We start from the raw sequence: 24,307 nt of genomic DNA, 5'->3' as shown, positions 1-24,307 counted from the left end.
AATTCCGATTCCCGTCCCTGGAATATTCCTGTTTTAATCGGAAATGTGATGCATGTTAACGCCTTATTCATTTGCCTTGAGATTAAAGTTAAAATTCCTGACAGGTGAAACATATATTTTCATACAATTCTGGAGCGGTATTATGACTTTTTCTTGAAATATTATGACATTATTCTTGAAATATTTTTTAAACAGTGGCCCTAAAACACCCTCATACATTCTGTCATATATATTTCTTCTGTTAAAATCCTCACTTGAATAAAAACTTTAAATGTATTATTTATTGTAAATGTGACTGCACCAAAGATTAATTCAACAGACCATTATAAAACCCTAACCCTAACCTTAGTTAAAACTATTTGTTTTAACACGGTCTCTGACTGCTTATGCAACTACAGCAAGTCTTATGGCGAGTCTGCACATTACACAAGTTCCTGACCTGCTGTAGCATGATTATGTTGCATCTGTATTGATTGGAAAAGCTGCTTAAAATGCGTGATTTCATTTCACATAGACTGGCTGTGTGGCTGCAGCGTTTTGGATAACTATAACTGGTATTTTGTTTCAAATGAAATTCTAGTATCAAAAGCACTTGTAAAACACAGGTGTGTAAACATCACTAATTTTATTGGCCTATTTTCTGCAGCCGGTTGTGTTTCATGTTGTGATTTTCCATTAGGTGTGATGTGTTCAGATGTGTGTTGGATTTAGCTGATATGTAATGTTATGCATGACTCTGCATTCTGTGGCAGGCCCTTTGTTGTGTTCATGTTTGTTAAGTTTTGGGCTCTGGCCTAGAGAAATAGTGCAGAGTTAGTGACATGAGCTGGAGATAGATGCTGAACAGGGGAATGAAGGGACTTTGAAACTGGGGGCAGTCGTGGCCTAATGGATAGAGAGTCGGACGGTGAACCTGAAGGTTGTGGGTTCGAGTCTCGGGTCCGGCAGGGATTGTAGGTGGGGGGAGTGAATGACCAGTGCTCTTTCCCACCCTCAATACCACGGGTCTCACCTAATACTGATGTCTTCAGTATTAATATACAATGTTGAAAACAGGAAAAATAAAGAAAAACCATTGAATAGAAGAAGGTGTGTCCAAACTTTTGACTGGTACTGTACAAAGCACACAAATTGAGAAAACTGTGAAAATGCAAACAGCACTAAGCCAATAAGGCGTGTGTGTGCATGAATGTGCACGCGTGTGCACACTACAGTAAACAACTGCCATTTGTAATGACAGCACTACATGTACGCCACAAGCAGGCATACTGGACTGGGAAAAGAGCAGACCTCGGGAGCGATAGCCTTTAAACCCATTAGATACTTTCTTCAATCATTTAAGTTCTTCTGAGTCACTGCTGACATTTGTGATTTCTCTCTTGCCCACCCACTGTTCAATTTCTGGCCCCACTGCTGCTTGTGTACACTTTTCATTGTTGTTGTTGCTGCTGCTGCTAATAATAATGGTAATTATAATAATAACAATAATAAGGCAACATGTTGATTGTTGCAATTAGATGTTTAAAAATGATTGTAGTATTTCCTTTAAACATTTCTATTAGTGTTTCACTTCAATTTTGTTGGAAAAAGATCTGACACGATGTATCTTGGTTTCATTACCTCACAAAAGCCTGTAATTTTATCAGGGGTGTGTATACTTTTACTATCCACTGTACATGTGCAACTGGATTCTGGACTTCTTGAGCAACATTCCACAAACTGTCAGGATCCACCACATCATCTCCATCACCCAGAACACTGAAACTTCCCAGTGTTGTGTACTGACACTGTTCATCATCACAACCACCGCATCACAGACACCTTCAGATGGTCCCTCAACACTTCATCTAGTGAAGAATCCACATCACCTCTACTTCTTAAGAAGACTAAAGAGGGCCAGCATGCGCACATCCATCCTCAACTGTTTCAACAGGTGTGTCATGGTGAGCGTCCTGACCTGGAACATCAGTGCCTGGTCCAGAAACCGCTCCATCTCTGATAGGAAGGCACTGCAGTGGTGTAGTTAGAACTTCCTGCCATTGAGGACATTTACAGCATGAGGTGGATAAAGATGGCCTGCAGCATCAGAAAGGATCCCTCTCACCTCCCTAGTGGAAGACGGCTACAAAGCATCTATCAGATTTATTAAAACAGCTACTTTTCAGAAGTTGAGGTTCAGCCTCCTCCACAGAGCCACATGATGACCATTTCATTTCATTCCACATCACTTCACTCTGCTACCTGTCTACTCAGTCACTTCACAACAGAGGCATTCTATAGTTTATTGTCTGTTCTGTTGTCGGTGTTTATTGACTTTTGTGTGGTCATTGTGGTACTTATCCTCTTGTCTGATGTTGTGTCATGTTAAGCAATAAGAATCAGAAGACCAGACCTTAACCCAGCTGAGCAGCATTTCACCTCCTGAAGAGGAGACTGAAGGGAGAAACCCCCCAAAACTAACAACAACTGAAAGAAGCTGCGCTACAAACCTGGAAAAGCAACACAGAAGAAGAACGCAACAGTGTGGTGATGTCAGCGGGTCACCGGCTTGATGCAGTTATTGCAAGCAAGAGACATGCAACCAGATATTAAGTGTTATTTACTTTAAGACGATCTGTTTCAATACTTTTGCTCACCTAAAAATTAGGTTGTCTGCCACCAAAGGTGCCATGTTCTAAGTTGTTTAACACGTTTGTTGTCTCATATTCATCTTTTGATCTCAAACTGAAATGCCTTCAGTGTATAGCAAAAACAAAAGAATTGACCTTGCTGTTCCAATACTTTCGGAGGGGACTGTATATCAGTCCTTGGTTGATGTAATCACTCTGGTTAAGTTCAGTGTGTAAGTCGTTTAAGTGGGTCATTTGAATGAGATTTGAGGTTCTCTCTTGATTCCTTTGTTCAGAATTCCTTATGGCATATATGTTCAGTTGGTTTTGTCCTCAGTAATTGTCAGAAAGATGTTGAGCTTCTCTTGAAAAATACATGAGCAAAAGCCCAGATAAGGTTTTTTTAGCAACTGCAAAGCAGCAACTAAAAGAAAGGAAAGACTCAGTCCATGGCAGTGATGAGTCCTGACTCATTCGCCTTAGTGGCTTATTCAAACAGACCGAACCATTAATCAGTGTAATGTTTTTAGTCTGGAATGTTGTTATTCCTTGTAGATATACAGCAGCAAATTGCATTGATGTTGTTCATTTTGTTTTGTCAGTTTTTCCAAACCACCACTAATTCTGATATCACTGGATGGCTTCAGAGCAGAGTACTTGAACGTTTATGAAGACCAGCTTCCAACCATCAGGAAGCTAAGTATGTGTTATTGATTAATTTATGTCTTATGAGTGGTTTTACAGAAGTAAATCTGGAAAGACTTCACTGTCCCAGGGATCCCCATTTAAAACTTTTTATTCTTGTCTAAACGTATTTGCAACCAGAAGACCATTTACAGTTTTAAGGATATAAGAAGTTATTAGGAGAAATAGAGGAAAACCTTTTACATTGCCTTTTCAGGAAAATGTGGAACTTCTACAAAATATATGCGTCCTGCTTATCCTACAAAAACGTTTCCCAATCATTACACCATCGTAACAGTAAGTAGGGAGCATATGTGCATGTTGCTTGGAATAAAAAATTAGCAAAATCTACTGTTTTAAAAAACTTATTCTACTTGGGTATGACATTAAATTTACATATAAATACATTAAATATCTTAATGTATTTTTCACAGGGTCTGTATCCAGAGTCACATGGGATTGTGGACAATAAGATGTATGATATTTACCACAATGCCACCTTCAGTTTGAAAGGAAATGAGAAGTTTCAAGCTTTTTGGTACCATGGTGAACCAGTAAGTGTGTGCAAACCAGTAACTACAGCAATATTTTGAGTTTAGTCATATGGAGGAACTTTAAATATCCTCTGGTGAGAACACTTGTAGAAGGATTTTGCACCACTCTTCAGAACAGATGGACAGGCAGACGGACAGACGGATGAATATAAGATCATTACTTGTGCTCATAGGCTTCTGGAACATATGCTAAAATCCGGAGAGCACTACATTAACGTAGTGTTTTTTCTGTGTTGATTTTTTGGTCATTATATTGTTGAAAGATTCATCTACAGCCTCTTAACCTCCTGGCAGAGGAAACCAAGTTCAGTGAAAATCATACAGTAATTCTTCACAACAGCTCTTTTACTACTAGCTGTGAAAAAGACCACCATGTGATCATCACATTTTACAGAATATCTCAGTTGCTCTTCCTTGTATGGAGGGTTTTATCTGTCTCCTTTCTGCTTCTGTTCTGCTTCTGCACTATGTGTTCAGTAAAACCAGGCAGCATTGGTTAAGCTCAGACTATTTCTAATTACATGAGTTATTCATTTTATAGATGAATTTTTGCTCATTTACTCGAAGAGGGCCATTAATTCTGGAATTGACTGTACAGAGTTGTGTAAGTTTGGCCATTTAAGTGCATAAACTACATACAGTTTTATTATAATGTAATACCATGCAGGTCTTCCTTTCTGGGTTAAATGCAATGCATTTCTCTGCACCATAGCTATATTTCCCTTCCTTTAAATGCAGAAGTTTAAACTTTTCTAACAAGAAAGTCCTACCAGACAGAGAAAAAAACCTGAATATTACTACAAAACATGTGGTGCATGCTGGCGGCTTCATGCTAACAGAATACATGATAAAACGTGTATCGGTTGAACAGATACTTAACTGCAATCTGCAGAAACCTTTGGATTTATAAGCAACCAGATGAGTATATAAGTTTAGTTCATTCATTCCTTCATAAATTCATTTATCCAGTAAGCACTTTGGATCTGGAGTCTATCTCAGGAACGTTGGGTACAAAGAGGAAGAAATGCGTTGCAGGGAACCATGCACACACACATTCACACACTCATGCATCTGCTTGTACTGATGTCCAAAATTCTTCCTCCTTTGTGAGAATGCTGTTAGCTAATTTAATAGTGTAAACTATCATTACTTCATTGGCTTCAGAAATCTACAATTAAGTCATCTACTGCTAAAATGAAATACAAACACACCTCTCTTTTTGCCACCGCTGGCATAGTTGGAATATTTCGCACGTCATTCAGGCCAGCTGTAACACGCATAGACGAGGAGGTGAACTTGTGTGTGTTCTCAACTTGGTGTTTATTTGGAGTAATCCATAAAACATTGTTCTTAAAACCTTGATAAAGACACAGTGTATTACTTTCTGAAACACAATCACAGTTCAAATGCGACAAAATAAAGGTTACGAATAGTGGCAGTGACGGTGCTTCTCAGGAATCCAGCAGACAGCGTGATTACACACACACGCTTTTATTCGAGCCTGTAATGTGGCACTATACTTCAGAAACGGGCGAGAAAAGGGGAAAAAAAGCATAAATGCCACTTTAATCTGCTGAAACCTGGCTGTTTTCCACCTACTGTTTCATTTGTTACACTACACATGAACACACACACACACACACACACTCACCAAGTTCTCAACATGCGCGCTACCTGCATGGAGCAGGGGCGTGTCCACTGTCTGACGCAAATTCAGTCAAGATTGCGACTTTCAATCTGACCAAAAACCTCACAATGAAAGTCACTTGTGCCTTGTTGTCCATTCATGTGTAGTCATTGGGTGTATTAAATGGCTAATTCCACACACTCCCTCTGCAGAATCCTGTTAGACCACGCCCCCATATGCCACACAAATAAATATATATTATTCAGTTAATAAAAAGAGTCCAATACTACAAGCTACATGGTAAAATAAACATAACTACTCTGCAGATGGATCCATGACTGATGTGACACTATAATCGTGAACTAGTGAATTAATAGAATAAAAGCTTGGTCTCATTAGCAGTTAGTAACTTTTCAGCTCACTCGTCATGTTTTAATCCATCAGGCAAGAAGCAGCTACAGAACCTGATGGATTATACGTACGTTTTGAAAATGGAATATGGGGTTTATCTGGTATCTGGTACACTGATATTTGCTTGATAAAATAGTTGTTAAAAGTTAATGTTAAAAGTTTTACACTTAAAAGTTTCATCTATTACAACAACTTTAAACAGTATCAACTTTTTTTCTCCAATAAACAGTTATTTCATGTGACTGCAGAGAAGCTGGACATTTCATGCCAACACGTGCACTTTGTCTTATTAAACTCTCGTTTAGGTATGGCTCACTGCCATGAACAACCACCTTAAATCTGGGACATTCTTCTGGCCTGGATCAGATGTCAATATTAAAGGACGTTTTCCAAATTTGTATAAAAAGTATAATGGGTAAGTATGTTTTAATTATTAATCGACGATCTTATCTTCATTGATCATCATCTTAATTGTTTTGTGTTTTATTGAATATACACTGCATGTGAAAAGTTTGGGGACACCTGTCTTATTACGTTCTGTTTTAATTAATAAGCATTGTCTTCTTCAGTTTGCAGTAGATCAAAATATTAGGGAATAACCTGCAGTATTTCACGAAAAACAGCATTTAAATATTATTTTTATATTTAAATATTTGTAACAATAGCTAAAACTATATATCCATAAAAAATAATATTCATAGGTATAACTGCTACTTACATTTTCTTCATGCAGCCACTTTTTTACAGTGACATACGGTTGAATGCAAAAGTTTGGGCACCCCGGCCAAATTACATATTTTGTGATTTTTTTTTTTGTTTTTGAAGTGAAAAGAAGTAAACACAACCTCAGCAGCAAACTATAGCTCATTTTATTTTTGATGACCTTAAAAAATTAAATAAAATATTAATTGTAATTTAATACATAATTACAAATTTAATAGTAAGTGATGTGCAAAGGTTTGGACCCACTACTAAGTCCGTACTTAGCAATGACTGTATATATGAGTGAACAACATGGTGTCATCGACTCCCATTGTGCGGTTTCGAAGCATAAATATACTACATTTTCCATCGATCTGTGCAGTGTTTCCTGTGTCACCGGCTACCACACAACTCCAAAGCATGTTAGATCCACCCCCATGCTTAGCAGTTGGCAAGATGTTCTTTCCTCAACTGCTGCTTCTTTTTTTTTCCAAACAAAGTTTGGAGTTTCATTTTTACTTCATCAGTCCAAAGAATTTGTTTCCAAAATGCCTCTGCTGTATCTAGATGTTTTTGCATTTCCTTCTGATGACTCTTCCATGCAGATCAACGCTGCATACTAGAATGGTGCACCACCACCCCAGTGTCAGCTAAACCTTCCTGCTTGTCCTAAATGTCACACAGGGGTTTTGCTTTGCCTTTCTGCCCAGCACACGGGCAGTTCTATCGGAGAGATTTCTTGATCTTCCAGATCTTGCCTTGACTTTCACGGTTCCTCTTAAATCCCTTTTCTTAAAGACAGTTCAGACAGAGGAACTTGTGAGCTGAAAGCGCTTTGATATCTTTTTATAGCTTTCTTCTGTTTTGTCCACATTTTCGTATCCTCAATCTGTTGCTTAGAGGAGCCTGGTGTTGAGTTTTAGCACAAGGTTTGAAGAGTCAGAGAATTTATTTCTCTCTGGAATTGTTATTCTTAATAACTCTTGATCTGCCTGATGAGTCCTAATGAGTTAATTAAGTCCTGAGACTTTACAACTGGAAGGGTGCCCAAACTTTTGCACAGGCCTCAATTAGTATTTTTTTTTTATATTTTTAAGTTTGTCAAAAATAAAGTAACTGTCCCTTTAACAATGGACGTTGTCACAAAGCAGCTTTAGAGAACTCTGGATATGGATCCGGATTTAGGAGGTTAATTAGCAGGTCAGAGACGACGTGAGGAAGGAACCTTGAGAGGAACCGGACTCAGAAGGGACGCCGTCCTCACTGGGTGACACCGGATAGGGCGATTATGAGTCGTTACTCTTTCATTACTATATAATATAATCAGACCAGGCTAAGGATCTTCACTACAAGCATCAAAGTCATTTTTTTATTTCAGTTGAGTTTTTTAACTTTAGTTTAAGATGTTTATTTTTTAAAAAACGGTTTTATAAATAATGTATACATTACAACAAACAGTGCTGCTAGAGCCCAAGTATCATTAGCTCTTGTTGGTGCCATTCTAGAGGAGGTACCAAGCAGTACACACCTGGAACCATTGGTACTGAAATATAGCGCAATAGTGAAATAGTTTTACAAACTTTACAGACGTTTAAAATAAGCGAGACGTTTAAAATAAGCGAGACGTTTAAAATAAGCGAGACGTGCCCGAACTCTTAACAGGCAGTTTAAAAGTTTAAATACAACATACATTACAAAGATATAATTTTCTTTACTTTTTATTGTTGCAATAGGAGTACTCCATTTGAAAAGCGAGTGATGACAATTTTTAAATGGTTGAGATTGCCACAGAGTGAAAGGTATTTGGATGTTTTTTCATGTACAGAGAATAACACATGCTCTTTATAACACTAATTCCATAAGTGCAGAAGCTGGACATACTGTTAAACCTGTAAATGAATAAATATGACTGGTAAATATAAATATACTGTGTGTGTGTGTGTGTGTGTGTGTGTGTGTGGCAGCCTGGGAATGCCCCTTCACATGGTGAAATTTTGACATTTTCTGTTGTATATAGTTCTGAAAACTGCCGAGTTTCCTGAACTGAAATGTGTTTGTTTTTAGCATGCATCTCCACCACAGGTAAAGTTCTAGCATTCTGCACCCAAACAGAAAGGAAAAGGAAGAAAACTGCATTTAACGACTGGCTCATCGCAGACATTTTCACAGCTGGTATCTGCTTATGACTGATTTAATTAGATGGATGTTCCTTTTTGCATGTAGTTATCCAGAAACGTGATAAAAGCCTGACATACACTGTCTAAGGGAAATTACAATTAGCTTGTGAAATTGTAAGACAGTTTTAGGCAGACTGACTTTTTTTTTTTTTTTTTTTTTAACGAAAGTATTTGTTAAACTGGCTTCCTACACAGCATGATCTCTCAGGCTGATCACTGATCTTCCTTCACAGCCGTGTCCGAGGGCTTTTCCCAGACTGCCACACACAGGCACTTCCTTACCTAAAACGCATGAAAGAGAAATGATAAAACACACTCTTTTTGAATGTTAAATTTAATTATTATTTAACAGTTCAATGCTTTAAAAAATTTTTAGTTATCAGTTAAGTTGTACATGGTTAAAATATAATTACTTGAATGGGAACTGAATGTTTTAAAGCATTTTATTCTCTACTTCTTTAGGCCAGACTTTTACACATTATATTTGGAAGAGCCTGATAGATCTGGACATAAACATGGACCACTGAGCAGCGAGGTATGCTTCCCTTGGGTATTATTATTATTATTATTATTATTAACTATATGATGAGACCACTGAGAAGCTGTAGCATGTATTAGATACTATGAAGAAGAGGATGGAATACTGGCTAGAGAGCGTTAACTTTCTGAGAAACAAAGTTAATAAGATTTCACCCCAGCTAGTCCTACAGTCCTGTTGTTTGCCTCCCATATAGATGTAGTCTCCTAGTTTAACTAGCAATCATCGCATTTCAGAATACAGAGCTTGCTATGCAGTTAGACTGTATGTGCTGAGAAAGCACAAATAACTCTAAGAGGGAGCTTGTATGCAGCTTGTGTCTGTTTTGTTTTTTGTTTAGAGAAACAGGAAATTAATCCTTCGATATTAATGTACGATTAAAATGTCTCTTACACTTTAAGTCTGTGTTACCTAACACTGCATATTCCCTGGTGGAAAAGGAGGTGATGTAGTGTGGTCTCAGATTTGGCAGCCTCAGTCAGGTGACCTGTACCTGTGGGTCTGATCACTCAGAGAAACACTTCTGAACACAGCAGCTCCTAGCACACAGGACTTGCATGTTCTTAAGTAAAAACTTTTGCCGGATTTCAATGGCTAGTTAGCAGCAGTCTGTGCTGGTTATATGCGGGAGCCATGGCTGTGCACCGCGGCACCACAGAGGGCATCGTCTCTGCACCATGTCACTATGTGGCATTGATGGAAGGTCTCGGCATGTGGTAGCATGCACGCAAGACGCTATTCAGGTCATTCTCATGGCCTCTGGTGATTATCTGTGGTCCACAGAACCCCAGGTACATACACAACTGTGGGGTTTTTCTCATTCTTTGCAAGAACAGCAGAGACCATAAATGCATACACTTAGTGGCAGTGTGAACATATTTTATTTCTTTATTGCCTGGACCTTGCTATGTATTGTTTAGTGTGTGTGTGTGTGTGTGTGTGTGTGTGTGTGTGTGTGCATGTGTGTTATTATTATTGTAGAAATAGTAGGTCCTTTTTCTACCATTTGGTTTTCTCTTAGTTAGTTAATTTATGTTAGGAGTGCCTTGAATCTATTGAGGGTATTTATAATGCCAATAAAAATGTGATTTGGAAAAATCACATTAGATAAATAAATGAATTAACTTAGCAGTTTGAGACAGATTAAATTAATTATAATATAATTCCACATTTCCTATTTGAAAAGGAAAGCTGCAAACGTTAAACGCTGCACTGTAAAAATGCTGGAATTTTATTTCTACACAAAAGCTAGGAAAGAAGCAGCCTGGATCATATTAATGGGTTATTTACACAGGGTTAGGGAGTTTTTGTGTAACCCAGAGGCTGGCTTAGTAAATGACTTAGTCTCAGTGTCACTAGAGACAGTGTAGTTGCCACCCCTCGCCCTCTCCTCCGTCGCCGTCAGGTGTGTGTACTCAGCACCGGGGTCAGGGCTGGATCTTGAGCAGAACACACAGTTTCCTGGGCCACCAGACTGCTATGGTTGCTGGCATCATATCAATATTAGATCTAATGATTAATTTTAGGCACATGATATTAAGATGAAGTGTTTAAAATTGAGCCCAAGATTTTGCTCAAAACAGGTGACATGCTCAAGAAAGTACCAAACATTTCGAAAAAGGTACCAAAATTGGCAAGTTTCAGCCAGACACATCTGATGCTTCTGTGGAACAGACAAGTTTTTGGCAGTTCCACTGATATCTTTCCTGAGAATCTCTCTGCTTCAGCATTTTAACTTGTACACATTTTTTTCACTACTAAGAATTTCTGCACTCTTCCCTATAACCTGTATCAGCTCCTGTATTTTTTTTTCTTTCCTTTTTCACTTGCCTCTAAAAGAGAACATTTTTGCTTAAAGAGAGCAAATGGAGACTATTCTCATCGGATCTGCTCGAAATCCTCATCACGCAGTGACACCAAATGTGTAAGTAACATCTGCAGAATTTCAGCATGGCCAACCTTGAGCTTATTCAGTGTGTTGAGTGATGATTAGCTGAAGATGTTTTACTCTTCTTCTTCTGTCATTAGTGATAGTTTTATGTTTGAGAAATGTGGACTAATAGGCATTCTGACCTGAAAGGAGATTGTGGTGATGGAGATGCTCAGCCAGACATTAGAGAGGACTAGCAGCAGTGAGAGATTCAGTAGAGGAAGGTCTGGGGCCTTAGGCAGAGATGCTGAGCCCTAACAGGGGGACAAATGAACATCAACTCAATGGCATAGTCCCAAAGCTAAAACTAACGCTAAAGCTCATCCACGGGAGCAGCACTCATCTGCTGGCAGATTGTGTCTGTTCCACAAACTCAACACAAACTAAATCCAGAAATTCTCAGGAAGTTTGTTCTTGCCCAAATAACACCAGCACTATAAGATCACTATTATTCTTATTTTTCTTCTCCCCTCTTTTTCTGACTTCTCTGTACACTTTCTTTTCTCTGCTCCTCTTCTCACATGAATTTTAAAAAAGGATGGAATGATGATTTAATAGAATGACAAGTAAATCACACCGCTATTATTGAAGATTCAAGATTCAGAGAACTTTATTAATCCCAGGGGGAAATTGCTTTGCCATGTTACAATTGCTCTCAAAAAGAAAGAAAGAAAGAAGAAAATAAAATAAATATATACCTATTTTATAAATATATATACCTAAGTTTGTCCCTTATTGCACATGAATTGAACATATATTGCGTATGCATTACACATGAAAGTCCCAGCACTTATAGAGAGGAGATGTACAGCTTGATGGCCACAGGGATGAAGGATCTTCTGAAGCACTCAGTGGAACACTTGGCAGTGATCAGTCTCTGGCTGAAAGTGCTCCTCTGGTCCACCAGCACACTGTGTAGTGGGTGAGAAGGGTTGTCCAGGATTGAGTGGAGTTTTGACAACATCCTTCTCTCAGCCACGACGTGAACAGGGTCCAGCTCCATGCCAAGTACAGAGCCAGACCTCCTGATTAGCTTGTCCAGTTTCTGTCTGCCACCTTCACGCTACTTCCCCAGCAGACCACTGCATAGAAGATGACATTAGACACCACAGACTCCTAGAACGTCTGCAGCATGGTGTTGCAGACATTGAAAGACCTGAGGCTCCTCAGAAAACACAGCCTGCTCTGGCCTTTCTTGAAGAGTGCTGTTGAGTTTAATGTCCACTCCAGTTTGTTGTCTATATGGACTCCCAGGTATTTGTAATCTGCAACAATCTCAACTTCCTCACCATGGACAGACAAAGGAGTGACGGGGGTCCGGGATTTTCTAAAGGATCCAGGAGGATTATCCTCCTGTCTGCCCACAAACAGAGACTCAGGCAGGATAAACCAGGTTCCCATACAGTTTATCAACAGAATTAAGACTCTATCAGCGTACTCTCGGATTGCTGTAAAACTGCAGACTGGCAGATGCTCTGGAATGCGGCAGAATTGGAGATTAATGACTATTCAGACTCTGTTACAGTGTACATCAGTAAATGCACTGATAATGTTGTTCCAAAAATCACCATAAAAAAAAAAAGGCTGCTGCTTACCTGCTGGCCTACAAGAAGGTTAGACATGATCTCCAGAAAACCATCAGAAAGAGATTACTCTCACCCAAGACTGAATGTCTGCCGCTCTGTCGCACTGACCTCCACTCTCACGAAGTGCTTCGAGCGGCACATCCCTGTCTACAGCCATGGCTCCTCTACAGTTTGCATATTGCTCCAGTAGACCAGCAAGCCAGAGCTAGAAGTTTCCTCCAGATCTTTAAGGTCTGGTGTATGGAAGCACTTCAGCTTCCCAGCACAGTACGGTACACTGACGGTCAGTGAGCGCTGGACTGAAACACTACAGTCTGCCGATTCTGCCAAATATGTGTATAATACTGTAGTTTTTAAAATAGTGGAAGCACAGGTATTTGTTCTTGAAGTATACAGTATATCGATATATCTGTGTGTGTTCTGTTTTATATGTTTCTTCAGCACACAGTTCGTTTGACAGACACTGATATTTTTAAGTTTGAGATGTCAGTCCTGTTCATTACCGTTTCAGTGACTGGCAGTTGGTTATGAGGTTCCACCGCTTTGAGAGATCTCCAAATCATCATACGCAGAAGCCGTCCAGGCAGGACAAGTGAAGCGTCCCATAAATGTCAAGATGTTTGGGGTTTTTTATGCAAAACTTATGCACCTACATTATTGTAAGTTTTTTCCAGATATCTGGGAAAATGAGAGATTGTCTCCAACTGGGATCAAAGTCCCAACTCCTCTCTTTCTGCCACTGCGTTTTCCCTTTAAAACCTCTTAGTCAACTTCTCCCATTGCAAAATGTCTCAGTTGTGAATGCCTCTTATAGAGCTGTTGCTGCTTTTCCTGAGCCATGTGTGGAGCTTTGCTCGCAGGTCCAGGATGTACTAAAAATTATTTTTACTGGGCTGTGGACTGTCCTCCCAGTTTTCTGCAATCACATTTTGTCCATATAATAATTTAAATGGAGAAAACCCAGTGAAGGCCTGTGGAACCTCCCGGACTGTAAATAACAGGGCTTCCAACCATTTATCCCAATTTCAGCTACCCTTGTGCACAAACAGCTCAGATCCCAAGGCAATGCTTTGGGATATCTTGTCACGTAGTCCACAAGAACTAATACGAAGCACTGTTCTCATGCTGACCAGACTAATGGCCTAACGAGATCCCTTCTGATTCATTAGATCTCAGTGAGGGGGATGAAGGTGCTGCGGTGTGTTTGGGGTGGCCAGTAGATTCACCAGCTGATTTTCATGGCAATATGCACACCACTGACGTACATCACCACAGAGCATGGCCCGTAAAAGCATGTCATTACCTGGGCTAGTAGGTCTGCTCTGGATTGGGGAGGGCCGCAGCCCCAGCAGACATGTCTGGACCCTGTTCCAGCTCTCTGGAGCTCAGTGGCACATGGCACTTGTGGAGAAAAGGCATGTCTGGGAGGCGGAGCTGCTGCACGGGCTGCTGCAGTCTGTTTTGAGGTGGCACCAGGGTGGGAGGAGTTCTGGAAATGGGCAGGAGGGCTCACCATGTCCCTGGGTCCACGCATGTGGACATGTGATCCTCTGCCAGTTGGATGGCTTCGGTCAGTGAGTCGGGTTGTTAGCAATGGACATGCACTGATGTTCTGGCTGGCGGCTGGTAGATGAACTGCTCCAATGCAACACAGAGAGACAAAACAGCTTAATATACCGTAAGCTAACGAATAAGCAGCAGGTGTGGCACGTTAATTGCCCATTCCCTCATACTCCTGCTGCAGACTCCCGTTAAACCATGAGAACCACCAGGTCTAGTGATTCCAGACAACATTGAAAATGCTTAATTTTTATGTTATTGTTTATATGTTAAATAGCAATGTCATTGCAGCACAATTATTTAATATATGACACTGTTTAAACAGAAATTGTTTAATTATTTCAACAATTCTTCATTATTTCACACTGCCTCATGTGCTGGAGCTGATACTTCAGATGCGTATTAATACCTTTAGCATGTCAACATAGTAATCGTCACCTATTGGTAACAGAAGATTCACGGTCATGTGCGTGACTCAGACTTCTGATCCTCGCTTTTGTTTGAGTGAATGACAGTGCAGAATTCTCCAAGAGTTGTGTGTGCAGTTAAGATTGATCTGTTGTGTTGATCCGCTTCAAATGAACAGCAGTGAGCCTCCATTTACGAGTGTTTGTTTTTGTGCATATGTAATCTGTTGTGAATCAGTTCCTGGTCATGCAGTTCAGTCGATTTTATACCTTGTTGTGGTCCTGTTTAATGGCCCATGTTTTCACCATTAAAAGCAAAAGTACTTGTGGAAAAAAAAAGGAAATAAAAGAGTTGTTGCTGAGTCTTTACAGCAAGGCCCAAATGCAGGATAAAGAGTTAAGAGTTGGTTCACCCTGAGAAAGAGAGCAAACAATGGCTCACAGGAACTATTTATGATTTTTAGTGTTGCATCCATCTATATAATTGTTACGGTACTGTAACGGAAGGGGCGCATGGTAACTACACCAACAACCAGTATCTCTGCCCTAATGGTGTTTTGAAAAAAAAAAATTTTTATTTTGGCCCGTGTTTTCATTCCATTTCCCAAAAGTTTTACATCCACAACTGACATGAAAATGATTTTAAATCCCGGCATGCTGGGTATGCACACTGCGCTGAGGAAAGGGAATGTGTGATCAGTCAGATTTAAGAGAAAATATTGTGTATAGTTTGCATAAAAATATTTAGTTTCTCATCAAGACATGATTTCATTGCTTATACTAAATTTAATTTAAACACATCTAATCTACTCTCTACTAGTTTAAATGATGTACACTGAGTGTGGTTAATTTACAGTGTAGTATTAACTGGATCCAATTACGTTATAAAGTCTCACGAGGATGTTGGTGCTGACAGGAAGGAATGAGGACAGTATTAAATTAACCTGATTAAATCACGTGTGGTACGATAGTGTGGTGTGTAATGTCACTGCCTCACAGGTCTTGGGTTCGATCCTCAGCTTGGGTGACAGCACAGAGTTTGATTTTATTCCAGGGTTTATGAAAATACGTGATCAAATTCTACCAGCTGTATGAACACAAACTGTGTTAATGCAGTTCAATTCTTTCACATGGAACCAGTGAATTAAGTAAACTGAACTTTTCTTTCAGTGTCTGACCTATAACCTTTACGGAATTTCCAGCATTGTGTTTTGAAAATCCGAGCATAAAGCAGGCTTTTGTGCATGTCCTAGTCTCACTTGTACACTTTATATTGTAGTCAAACATGAAATCGAATTGATTAACACAGAAAACATAACGATAATTTTGGCCATCTTGGATTTGTGGAGATTATATAATAATCCTACAGTATGTCTGCATGTTTAAAAGCCACATTTTCCTTTATTGACACAATGCATTTTTAAAATTATCCATTTTGGTGAGCAGATTCAAAACAATTAATTTCAATAATCGAAAACAACATTTTAGTGTGAATGGAAAGACAAAACGGATGAGAGAAGATGCATTTCCAAACGTCCCCATATTAATGTGGACTACATCTTTGTCTATAAGATACTCAACTGATATTCAACGCAGTCAACAGACTCTTCAAATGTCACATGCCAATGTGGTAAAGTGTTTTTTATAAGAATATTTTGGTTAAAACTTTGTGTTTTAGGTGTTTGAAGCTCTGTTGAAAGTTGACGGGATTATGCAATCGGTAATGGATGGTCTCAAGCAGCGAAAACTCCATAAGTGTGTCAACCTGGTTCTTCTGTCAGATCATGGTAATTATGCTGTGTTGATTATGCCTTTTCATTCCTTTTTTCGAAGTTTAGTGATCATACTGTCAACCTACTGGCACTGGTATACCAGTACTTTATTTGGTTTATCTATTTTAAAGCTGTTTGGCATCGGTGCTAACTTTAAACCGCTGTGGAAAAACACTGTGTATGTTCTTCCACCTCTTATTGGCTGTTTCCATGAGCAATACATAAAGCATAAGCGAGTGGGCTTTTTATAATGCCCAAGAACACACTGGCAGGAAAATATTCGACATTGTATAACCAAGGAAGAAAGAATTTTAAACAACTGCTTAGGAGGAAAAATCCACTCCTTTCACTGACATGAACAAATGTCTGTCTGAACTTTGGTTAACGGTTTCCTACATTACCCACAATGCAATTCGACTACCTGCTGAAAGTGGTGCCAGTGGCAATTAGCTCTCATTTTAACTGTATCTAAAGAGGCTGATAAATGCTGTTAAGTCAGGTGACGTGACTCAGTGGCTGGTTCATCCTCTATCGCCTGGACACGGCCACAGACACGTTGTTCTCGTGCTCCTCAGTCGAGCACCAACAGGTTCAGCAGCTCAGGAGGCCTCTGCTGAATGATGGGAGCTATAGTAGGTGAGTTCAGGTTTAAAATGAGTGATTTCAACTGAGCTAGATCTGATATCAAGCTATGCATCTGCTCTGAGAGATCTTTGAAGTGTTTCTTGGGTTTTTTTTGTAGCTAGCAGCCTGATTAGCAGCAGGCACACAGCTGGTGGCTGTATAAGTGTATGTCCAGGTGGTTCAGGCTGAATGCAGTGCAATCCACTAAGTTTCCAAAGCCTCTGGCATGCTCTTGCTAACTTTGGCTCACAGGCCTGTAGCTAGTTTCAGAGTTGATACTGACTCTAGAATTTGGTGGGGTGAGAGTGAATGGAAGGACTCATGTTCTCAGGCTCTGTGAATACTAACAGCACTGGCTAATTGAAGACCCGCTAGTCAGCAGAGACTGGCTAAGGCACGCGTGCTGTGCAGAGCTCACACAGAGGAACCCGGGTGCAGTGCAGCAGACAGGTTAAACCCTACTTTAACACTCTCAGTATTGTCTTTGCATTGTGGAACAGTGTCTGTGTCCAGTCCAATCCAGGCTGCTACCATTCTGAGGGTTTCTACCACACCTTACAGCCTTCTCATGGAGCACGCGAGCCCGTAGAACTTACGCTTCTGTGATATAATGATGTAATCTCTCCTATACAATCTTACACTGCCATGATACAGAGTGATGCTTCAGTCATATTATATTAATAATTGTGCAAGTTTGCAGTTTAACTCTTGACTTTACTCTTTTTAATTGGAAAAATGCCTGAGATTTCACTCTTGGTTTATTTATTATGCAAAGAGTATGCAAAGAGCCATCCTAAAAATAGCAAAACATCTTATTCCAGCTCTCTGTGCTTTTTATGTTGTTACTGTCACAACTAGGAATGGAGGAAGCTTCATGCGAAAAAGCTGTGTATGTGTCATCGTACCTGGACAACACTGATGATTTCATAGTCATCCAGGGCCCTGCTGCACGAGTCCGACCCAAACGCCTTCCGGAAGACTTTTTCACTTGTAAGTCCTTACTGTAACACAAAACATATGCAGGTGCGTCTTTACATGCATAAAATGTACCATAAGTTTGCATTGTTGCATGTTTGCAGTGCGTTTGTGTGTTAGTGGACTTTTATTTTTAGCATGGCTGTACATTAATTTTCTTTCTATTTTTTTCTCTCTGTTTTGTCCTGTGACAGTCAAGTATGAAGAGCTGGTGAAGAATCTGTCGGTATGAATCTCCTTATTAATGGACAATTAACAGTGTGTTAATAGTCTGAGCTTTTATTTGACTTTTCCCCCTTTCTAAGTTAATTCATCTTTTATTCTTTCTTTATCAACTACATGTGTTTGAAGTGCAGAGCTCCTGATCAGCCGATGAAGCCTTATCTAAAAGAGCACCTTCCTAAACGACTCCATTTTGCTAACAACGTCCGTATAGAAAGAGCGCATCTCTACATGAAATCTCAGTGGCAAGCGGCCCTGTAAGTATTCACATTTTTTTGACTGTTGTTTTATTTTCTTTTTAATTCAGTTTAATGCCTTTAATCATGGCAGCACTTATAGACAGAAGCAAATGCAAAAAAAAATGCACCTGGGGAAAAAGTGTACATCCTAGACAGTCCAAGATGTAATGCTAACTCTTCACATATCAAAGTATTAGAGTATTACACTGATAATCCAGCCCATAATCCCTCCTGACTCGCTCTGTTCTATCAGCAGAACTGAAATGCTTGCCAGAGGTTTACTGAAACATGTCTAGCATTTAAATCTGTTCAAAACATTAATCATACATTAGTCAGCTCTCTCTGCTCTCTCTTAAGAAGAACTACCAAGTACTTCAGGAATAAGTTGTTTATAATAGTTTATAATAAAACTATAAGAATACAAGGAAAAAAACAAGAAAAAGCAAAAGTAATAAAATATGTAGAAAACTTGCTTGTGTATACAGTATGTGTGTGTTTGTGGGGGAATCACATATAGCAAATTATAAAAGCACATTCTGTAAATGCTGGAATTTCCTGAACTTAATACTGTTGAAAATTACCACATTGTTCACTGCGACGTTCAGACACTTAGCCTGCGCCAATGCAGTGAGCAGATTTATTTCTCATGGTCTCTCTGACCCACATTTCTGACTGGATTGTTCTGACCAGTTCCAAATTACTGCCACAATTTCTACAACAGAGTAAAATGCCAAAAACACAAACATTTCTGATACGCTTGAGCTTTAGCTGCACTGGAAAACCATGTGCTGGCTGTGATGAGCACAGAACGCATGTTTAACTTGCAGATTTATACACATACTTCTGTTATCCTGAATTAGTGTACTTTAAAATTAACAGAAATTTTAGCCAGTTAGACCAATATCAAGTAACACTCTGGTAACAATCCTTGCCTAAACCTGTATGTTCTGACAGAAATCATTACATTCTTTACTGTGATAACGTGGCGGAAAAGCACGCGCCGGCCCTGAGCGTCAGTCAGATGGCCACTGGGGGCGCTATTTGCTGAAAGTGCTTGGACCCCGATTATTGCTGCTTGCAGCTATATTTTAAACTTAATTTTACACCACTTCTCAAAACAATAAAAGATGACTTATAATGCCGGACTGCATTACCAGTATGGATTATTGGATTGTATTGGAGCAAAGAAAATGTAATATTACCCAGAATCATCTATTTATTTAGGAGGCAAAGCACCGAAAGTGCGTAGGCACCCTGTTGTTCTTCTTCTTCTTCTTCTTCTTCCTCTTCAGGCTAGGGTGTCTCTGGCAGCCCATAGAACCATCTGATAAAAAGTTGTGAAATTTCTGTAGATCGACTTGGAGCAAACTAAGTTTACATCAGTTAAGGACCTACTTTTTCTTTGCCCTACTTTTGTTGTTTTAGGAACACAGACTAGCCTAACAGCTATAATGTTATATTTCACTCCATATAAGAGAAAGGCACAAGCATGCTAAGACCTTCCAGGTCACAAAGTGACACATGGCCTGAATAGCACTGTCCTACAGCTATCTTTCTCTTTCTTGTTCTCTCCTCGTACACATGCCGGACCGCATGTCGGCTATATGGAGCTCTCTGCGTAGCAGCTTGTGAAGACAGATCGAGCTGCAGGTAACCTGCCATTCAACAGGGTGCCATCAGCTCTGTTGCTGCAGTGAGTGTTTTTTCTTTGCATTGCATTTTTCTGGTTTAATGCTGTGGAACGTCATCCATGCCATCCAGAAACTTCATGGTTTTTTTTTATTATCATTGCTAGACTTATTAGCTTTCATTCATCATGCTGGTCACTAGTTAGCTCCATGAACTTGCTCTGTGTTGTTGCTTAGTAGTGGCACTCACCTCTCATTCTCCTCATCAGGTCTCCTCCATATATTCACATTTCCCACCTTCCTGCCATCCAGCAGGTCTGACTACATGCTGTTAGTGTGATTGAGTGGGTCTCCCTCATGATACCACATGCTTTCACCATCCTGCTGATAAATCCTGCATGGTCTGACCTTATAGTCTCATGACTAGTGAACATGGTTAGACGTGTGTAAATGTGTGCCTATTACACAGTAATAATGGGACTTTTTTCAGTGATTCAGGGCAAAGAGCCAACTCTTCAAACTCCCAGATGGCTTAGTCTCTTTCTCATGGTGGAATCATGAACACTGACCTTATCTGAGGCGAGTCAGGCCTGCAGATCCTTAGATGTTCACCTGGGTTCTTGTGTGACTTCTTGGATGAGTTGTAGATGTGCTCCTGGAGGAATTGTGGAAGGCCACTATGGGGAGATCCAACACTGTTCCATGTTTTCTCCATATGGAGATAATTCCTCTTGCTGTGGTTCGCTGTGGTTCCCAGAAATGCCTTGTAACGCTTTCCAATCTGATAGAGTTCAACTTTCTCATCTCCTCTGGAATTTCTTTTAATCACAGTATATTGTGCTGCTTGTTGAGACTTTCAGCCTGTTCCACATTGCTGGAAAGGTTTTATTTAAGCGATGTTTAGTTTCAACAGGACTGGCAGTGATCAGGCTTGATGTCACAATTATTTTTTAAGATTGAACACAATTATTTTTAAAAAAAGTGGTTTATTGGTTTATTGAGTAACTAAGAGGGCAATTACTTTTTCACCCAGGGCCAGTTGGTGGTGTAGAACAGTAGAGACGTGCAGGTCTGTGCTCCTGTTGTCTGACAAGAATGAAAAATTAATATGTCACTTCCAGTGGCCTGTTAGGAGCTACTTTTAGCCTTAAGTTTCTTTGTAAATATTCAACAGCTATCAAAGGACATTCATATAAAAGAAGGAGTTAGCTCTGGTGATTCTCTGGTGATTCTCTGATGATTCTCTGGTGATTCTCTGGTGATTCTCCACATTTCAGTGAAATTGCATTAATCATTATTGTCTTTGTGTCCCTGTTTTTCTCCAGCAAGCCAAATGAAATCAAGTACTGCAGTGGTGGGTTCCACGGTTCTGATAATGTCTTCACAAACATGCAGGTCAGTGTAGCATGTCCTATTTAGTAAATAATAAGTGATAACACTTTATCCTGTATAGTGACAGCGCCTGCATCTGGTCTGTTTCTACCTTCTGGTTTGTCTGCATCGCTTTGATTTTTATACATGCTTCAAGCCAGTAAGTTGAAGGACATGAATGGACTCACACACTCGGTCTTGGCTTCAAATAAGATACCAAGACAGATGTCAAGGATTTGCAGCTGCAATATATTACTAAGAGTCTTTCCTTAGAAAAACAGAACATATAAATCAAAGAAGTTTAATTTATGTTCTCTGACTTCACTGAATATTTCAAGAATGGCTTAACAGCAGTTCGCTGCACTTGACTTAAGTGTCTGTGAGTATCATAGAAGGTAGATGTTGTACATCTAAGAGTAATTATCTTGTTTTAGCATTGCTTTAGCCAGGGAATCAAAAAACACAGACTTGTAGTGTAATGTGGAGAAATCATTATGCACTTAGGTCATTTTTTTGCATCTGCCCAAGAGGAGCTTTTTCTGTAAGAAGTAACCTTATTAAAGAAGGGTGATACTGTAGTATAATGTCTTGGACCAAGACACACTAAAGATAACTAGGGCTGCACAGCGTGGATCCAACACTGCTCTACAGTCGTGATTCCTACCCAGATAGGGCTTATCATAAGTATATTAACAGTATTTCATAATTCTCTAAAATGAATATAACCAAAAATCACACTTATCTATTCGGGGTTTTAAAACTGTCGTTGTTTTCAGGGCATTTTCATAGGATATGGACCAGGAATGAAGTATAAAACAACTGTAGCTCCCTTTGAAAACATAGAAGTGTATAACCTCCTATGTGGTAAGTGATCTCGACTCGAATGTTTGTGTTTTTTTTTAGCCTAACCTAGCCTGAACACAGTGTGTAGTTAGTTTTTTTTTCAAGTTAACACAATAAACTAAATAACTATTATGAATATTTATTTAGCCAATGCTAAGTGGCAATTTATGCATGCCAAAACACACACAGTAAATTACATGAGCACAATCCCAAGTCTGTACTAGAACCATGGGCTGGACCAAAGGCCCAAAATAGGCTGCCTGCACAGGACCAATAAAATTTGCTCAAATAGTTGGCCTCTCAGTCAGCTTATCCTTGTCTGTGTGTTGATAACCCGTGTAGGGGAAATGGGTCTGTTTCTACAGGAAGCAATAAAAATGCAAGGTACATACAGACAATGTAGGTGCTACAATTAATCAGTCTCCTAAAATAACCAGTCTCATGAAAGCCGTTTCATTATTTAACCTCATCATATCTTAAACCCTGGTGCCTCTTACAGGATATAGATCATCCACATATCAGCTGCATCTGACCCTGTTCTAAGCCATCTTGTTCAGCTCCTTCCAGGAATATCCTAGTTCATCTCAGCCTCTACTGATCTTCTCCAGCTATTCCGGAGTCTTCCTCTGTATCTCGTTTCCCTGGGGGTTCCATGTTAAGGACTGTCTAGTGGTGGTGTTCTTGTCTTTTCTGTGTGTGGGGCCATTCCACCCCACTTCCTGCATCTGATCTGTATTTCCATCATCTCCTGCCCACTTGTTTTCCACAGGTCCTCATTGCAGATGGCGTGTAGTCAGCGATTGCTCAGTATGTTCCTAACGCACTTGTTAAGGCACATGTGTAACTTGTCTGTCATGACCCTTGTTGTTCTCCATGTTTTGGATCCATACAGGATTTGATGTTGGTGTAGAAGATTCAGGGTTGGGTCTTCTGTGAGATGTTGTTTCATATTCACCTTAACACTAGCTAGGCTGCTCTTGCCTTACCAATCCTTGTTCGGATGTCCTTGTCTGATCCACCATCTTTCACCACAACTTCCCGGGTAGGTAAAACTATTCACCTCCGTAGAGTGATGTACTGTTGATTCACATCACCTTTTGTCAGATGCTCGTTACTACCCTACATGTCGATTGGTGGTTCAATAGTAATACTCTAAACAATAGTGACAAGGTGCTCTGGAATGCCATAGTGCGTATTAGCTGCCGCATCGGTCTCGACTATTGAAGGCTTTTTGGAAGTCAGTAAAGGTGTTGTATAGTGAGGAGATCCATTCCATTGACTGCTGTACTGTTATACACAGTGTGGCTATGTGGTCCTTACAAGCTCTGTGCTTCCTAAATCCGTGCTTCCCTCAGCCTTTCTAAGAGCACAGCACTTTCCCAGGAACTGCGAGTAGCATGATGCCTCCTCCATTCCATACCCAACTCCAATGGACTTCCCTCCATTCATCGGGAACCTGTTCTTTTTCCCCCAACCTGTTTGAAAAGATGGTACAGTAGTTCTGTAGATAAAGTCTGCGTTAATGGCTTCTGGTGGAACTCCATCTTCTGACAACATGTCAAATCTTCAGGCAGATGGGTTACAGCAGCAGAAGACCACACTGGGTTCCACTCTTGTCTGCCAGGAACAGGGATCTGAAGCTGCAGTGGTCACAGGTTCACTGAAACTGGATAGCTGAGGATTGGAAAAAGACCAAGCAAAATCTGTCCTGTTTCAGTGAACCTCAGTTCTCCATGTAGAAAGCATTAAGTAATGTAATTGACTAATGTGTAATGCTTAACGAAACGTAATTATTATGAAGGTATTTGGGCAATTGTGTAATATCTAAAATGCAGGTTAAATAACTGT

General features: G+C 39.8%; 1 protein-coding gene across 2 annotated transcripts in view; it reads left to right on the top strand.

Annotated features, from left to right (window-relative positions):
- The window catches only part of enpp1 (ectonucleotide pyrophosphatase/phosphodiesterase 1), a 45,447-nt gene that overhangs the window by 16,446 nt on the left and 4,694 nt on the right, over nt 1-24,307 (top strand). For both annotated transcript variants that reach the window (XR_008301294.1, XM_053231683.1), the window contains exons 5-16: nt 3,212-3,309; nt 3,511-3,590; nt 3,728-3,847; nt 6,191-6,300; nt 8,321-8,386; nt 9,227-9,299; nt 16,464-16,572; nt 18,040-18,171; nt 18,351-18,382; nt 18,508-18,635; nt 21,571-21,640; nt 22,393-22,480. Coding sequence is in view for 1 of the 2 variants with exons in the window: in XM_053231683.1 (XP_053087658.1) it covers nt 3,212-3,309; nt 3,511-3,590; nt 3,728-3,847; nt 6,191-6,300; nt 8,321-8,386; nt 9,227-9,299; nt 16,464-16,572; nt 18,040-18,171; nt 18,351-18,382; nt 18,508-18,635; nt 21,571-21,640; nt 22,393-22,480 (1,106 nt within the window). In the remaining variant the exon portion in view is untranslated. The remainder of the gene's footprint in view (nt 1-3,211; nt 3,310-3,510; nt 3,591-3,727; nt 3,848-6,190; nt 6,301-8,320; nt 8,387-9,226; nt 9,300-16,463; nt 16,573-18,039; nt 18,172-18,350; nt 18,383-18,507; nt 18,636-21,570; nt 21,641-22,392; nt 22,481-24,307) is intronic.

The sequence above is a fragment of the Pangasianodon hypophthalmus genome, chromosome 30 (genome assembly GCF_027358585.1).
Source record: "Pangasianodon hypophthalmus isolate fPanHyp1 chromosome 30, fPanHyp1.pri, whole genome shotgun sequence".
In the NCBI taxonomy this organism is placed as follows: domain Eukaryota; kingdom Metazoa; phylum Chordata; class Actinopteri; order Siluriformes; family Pangasiidae; genus Pangasianodon; species Pangasianodon hypophthalmus.
Note: the sequence above shows the minus strand (reverse complement) of the source record. Positions and strands in the feature narration are given on the sequence as shown.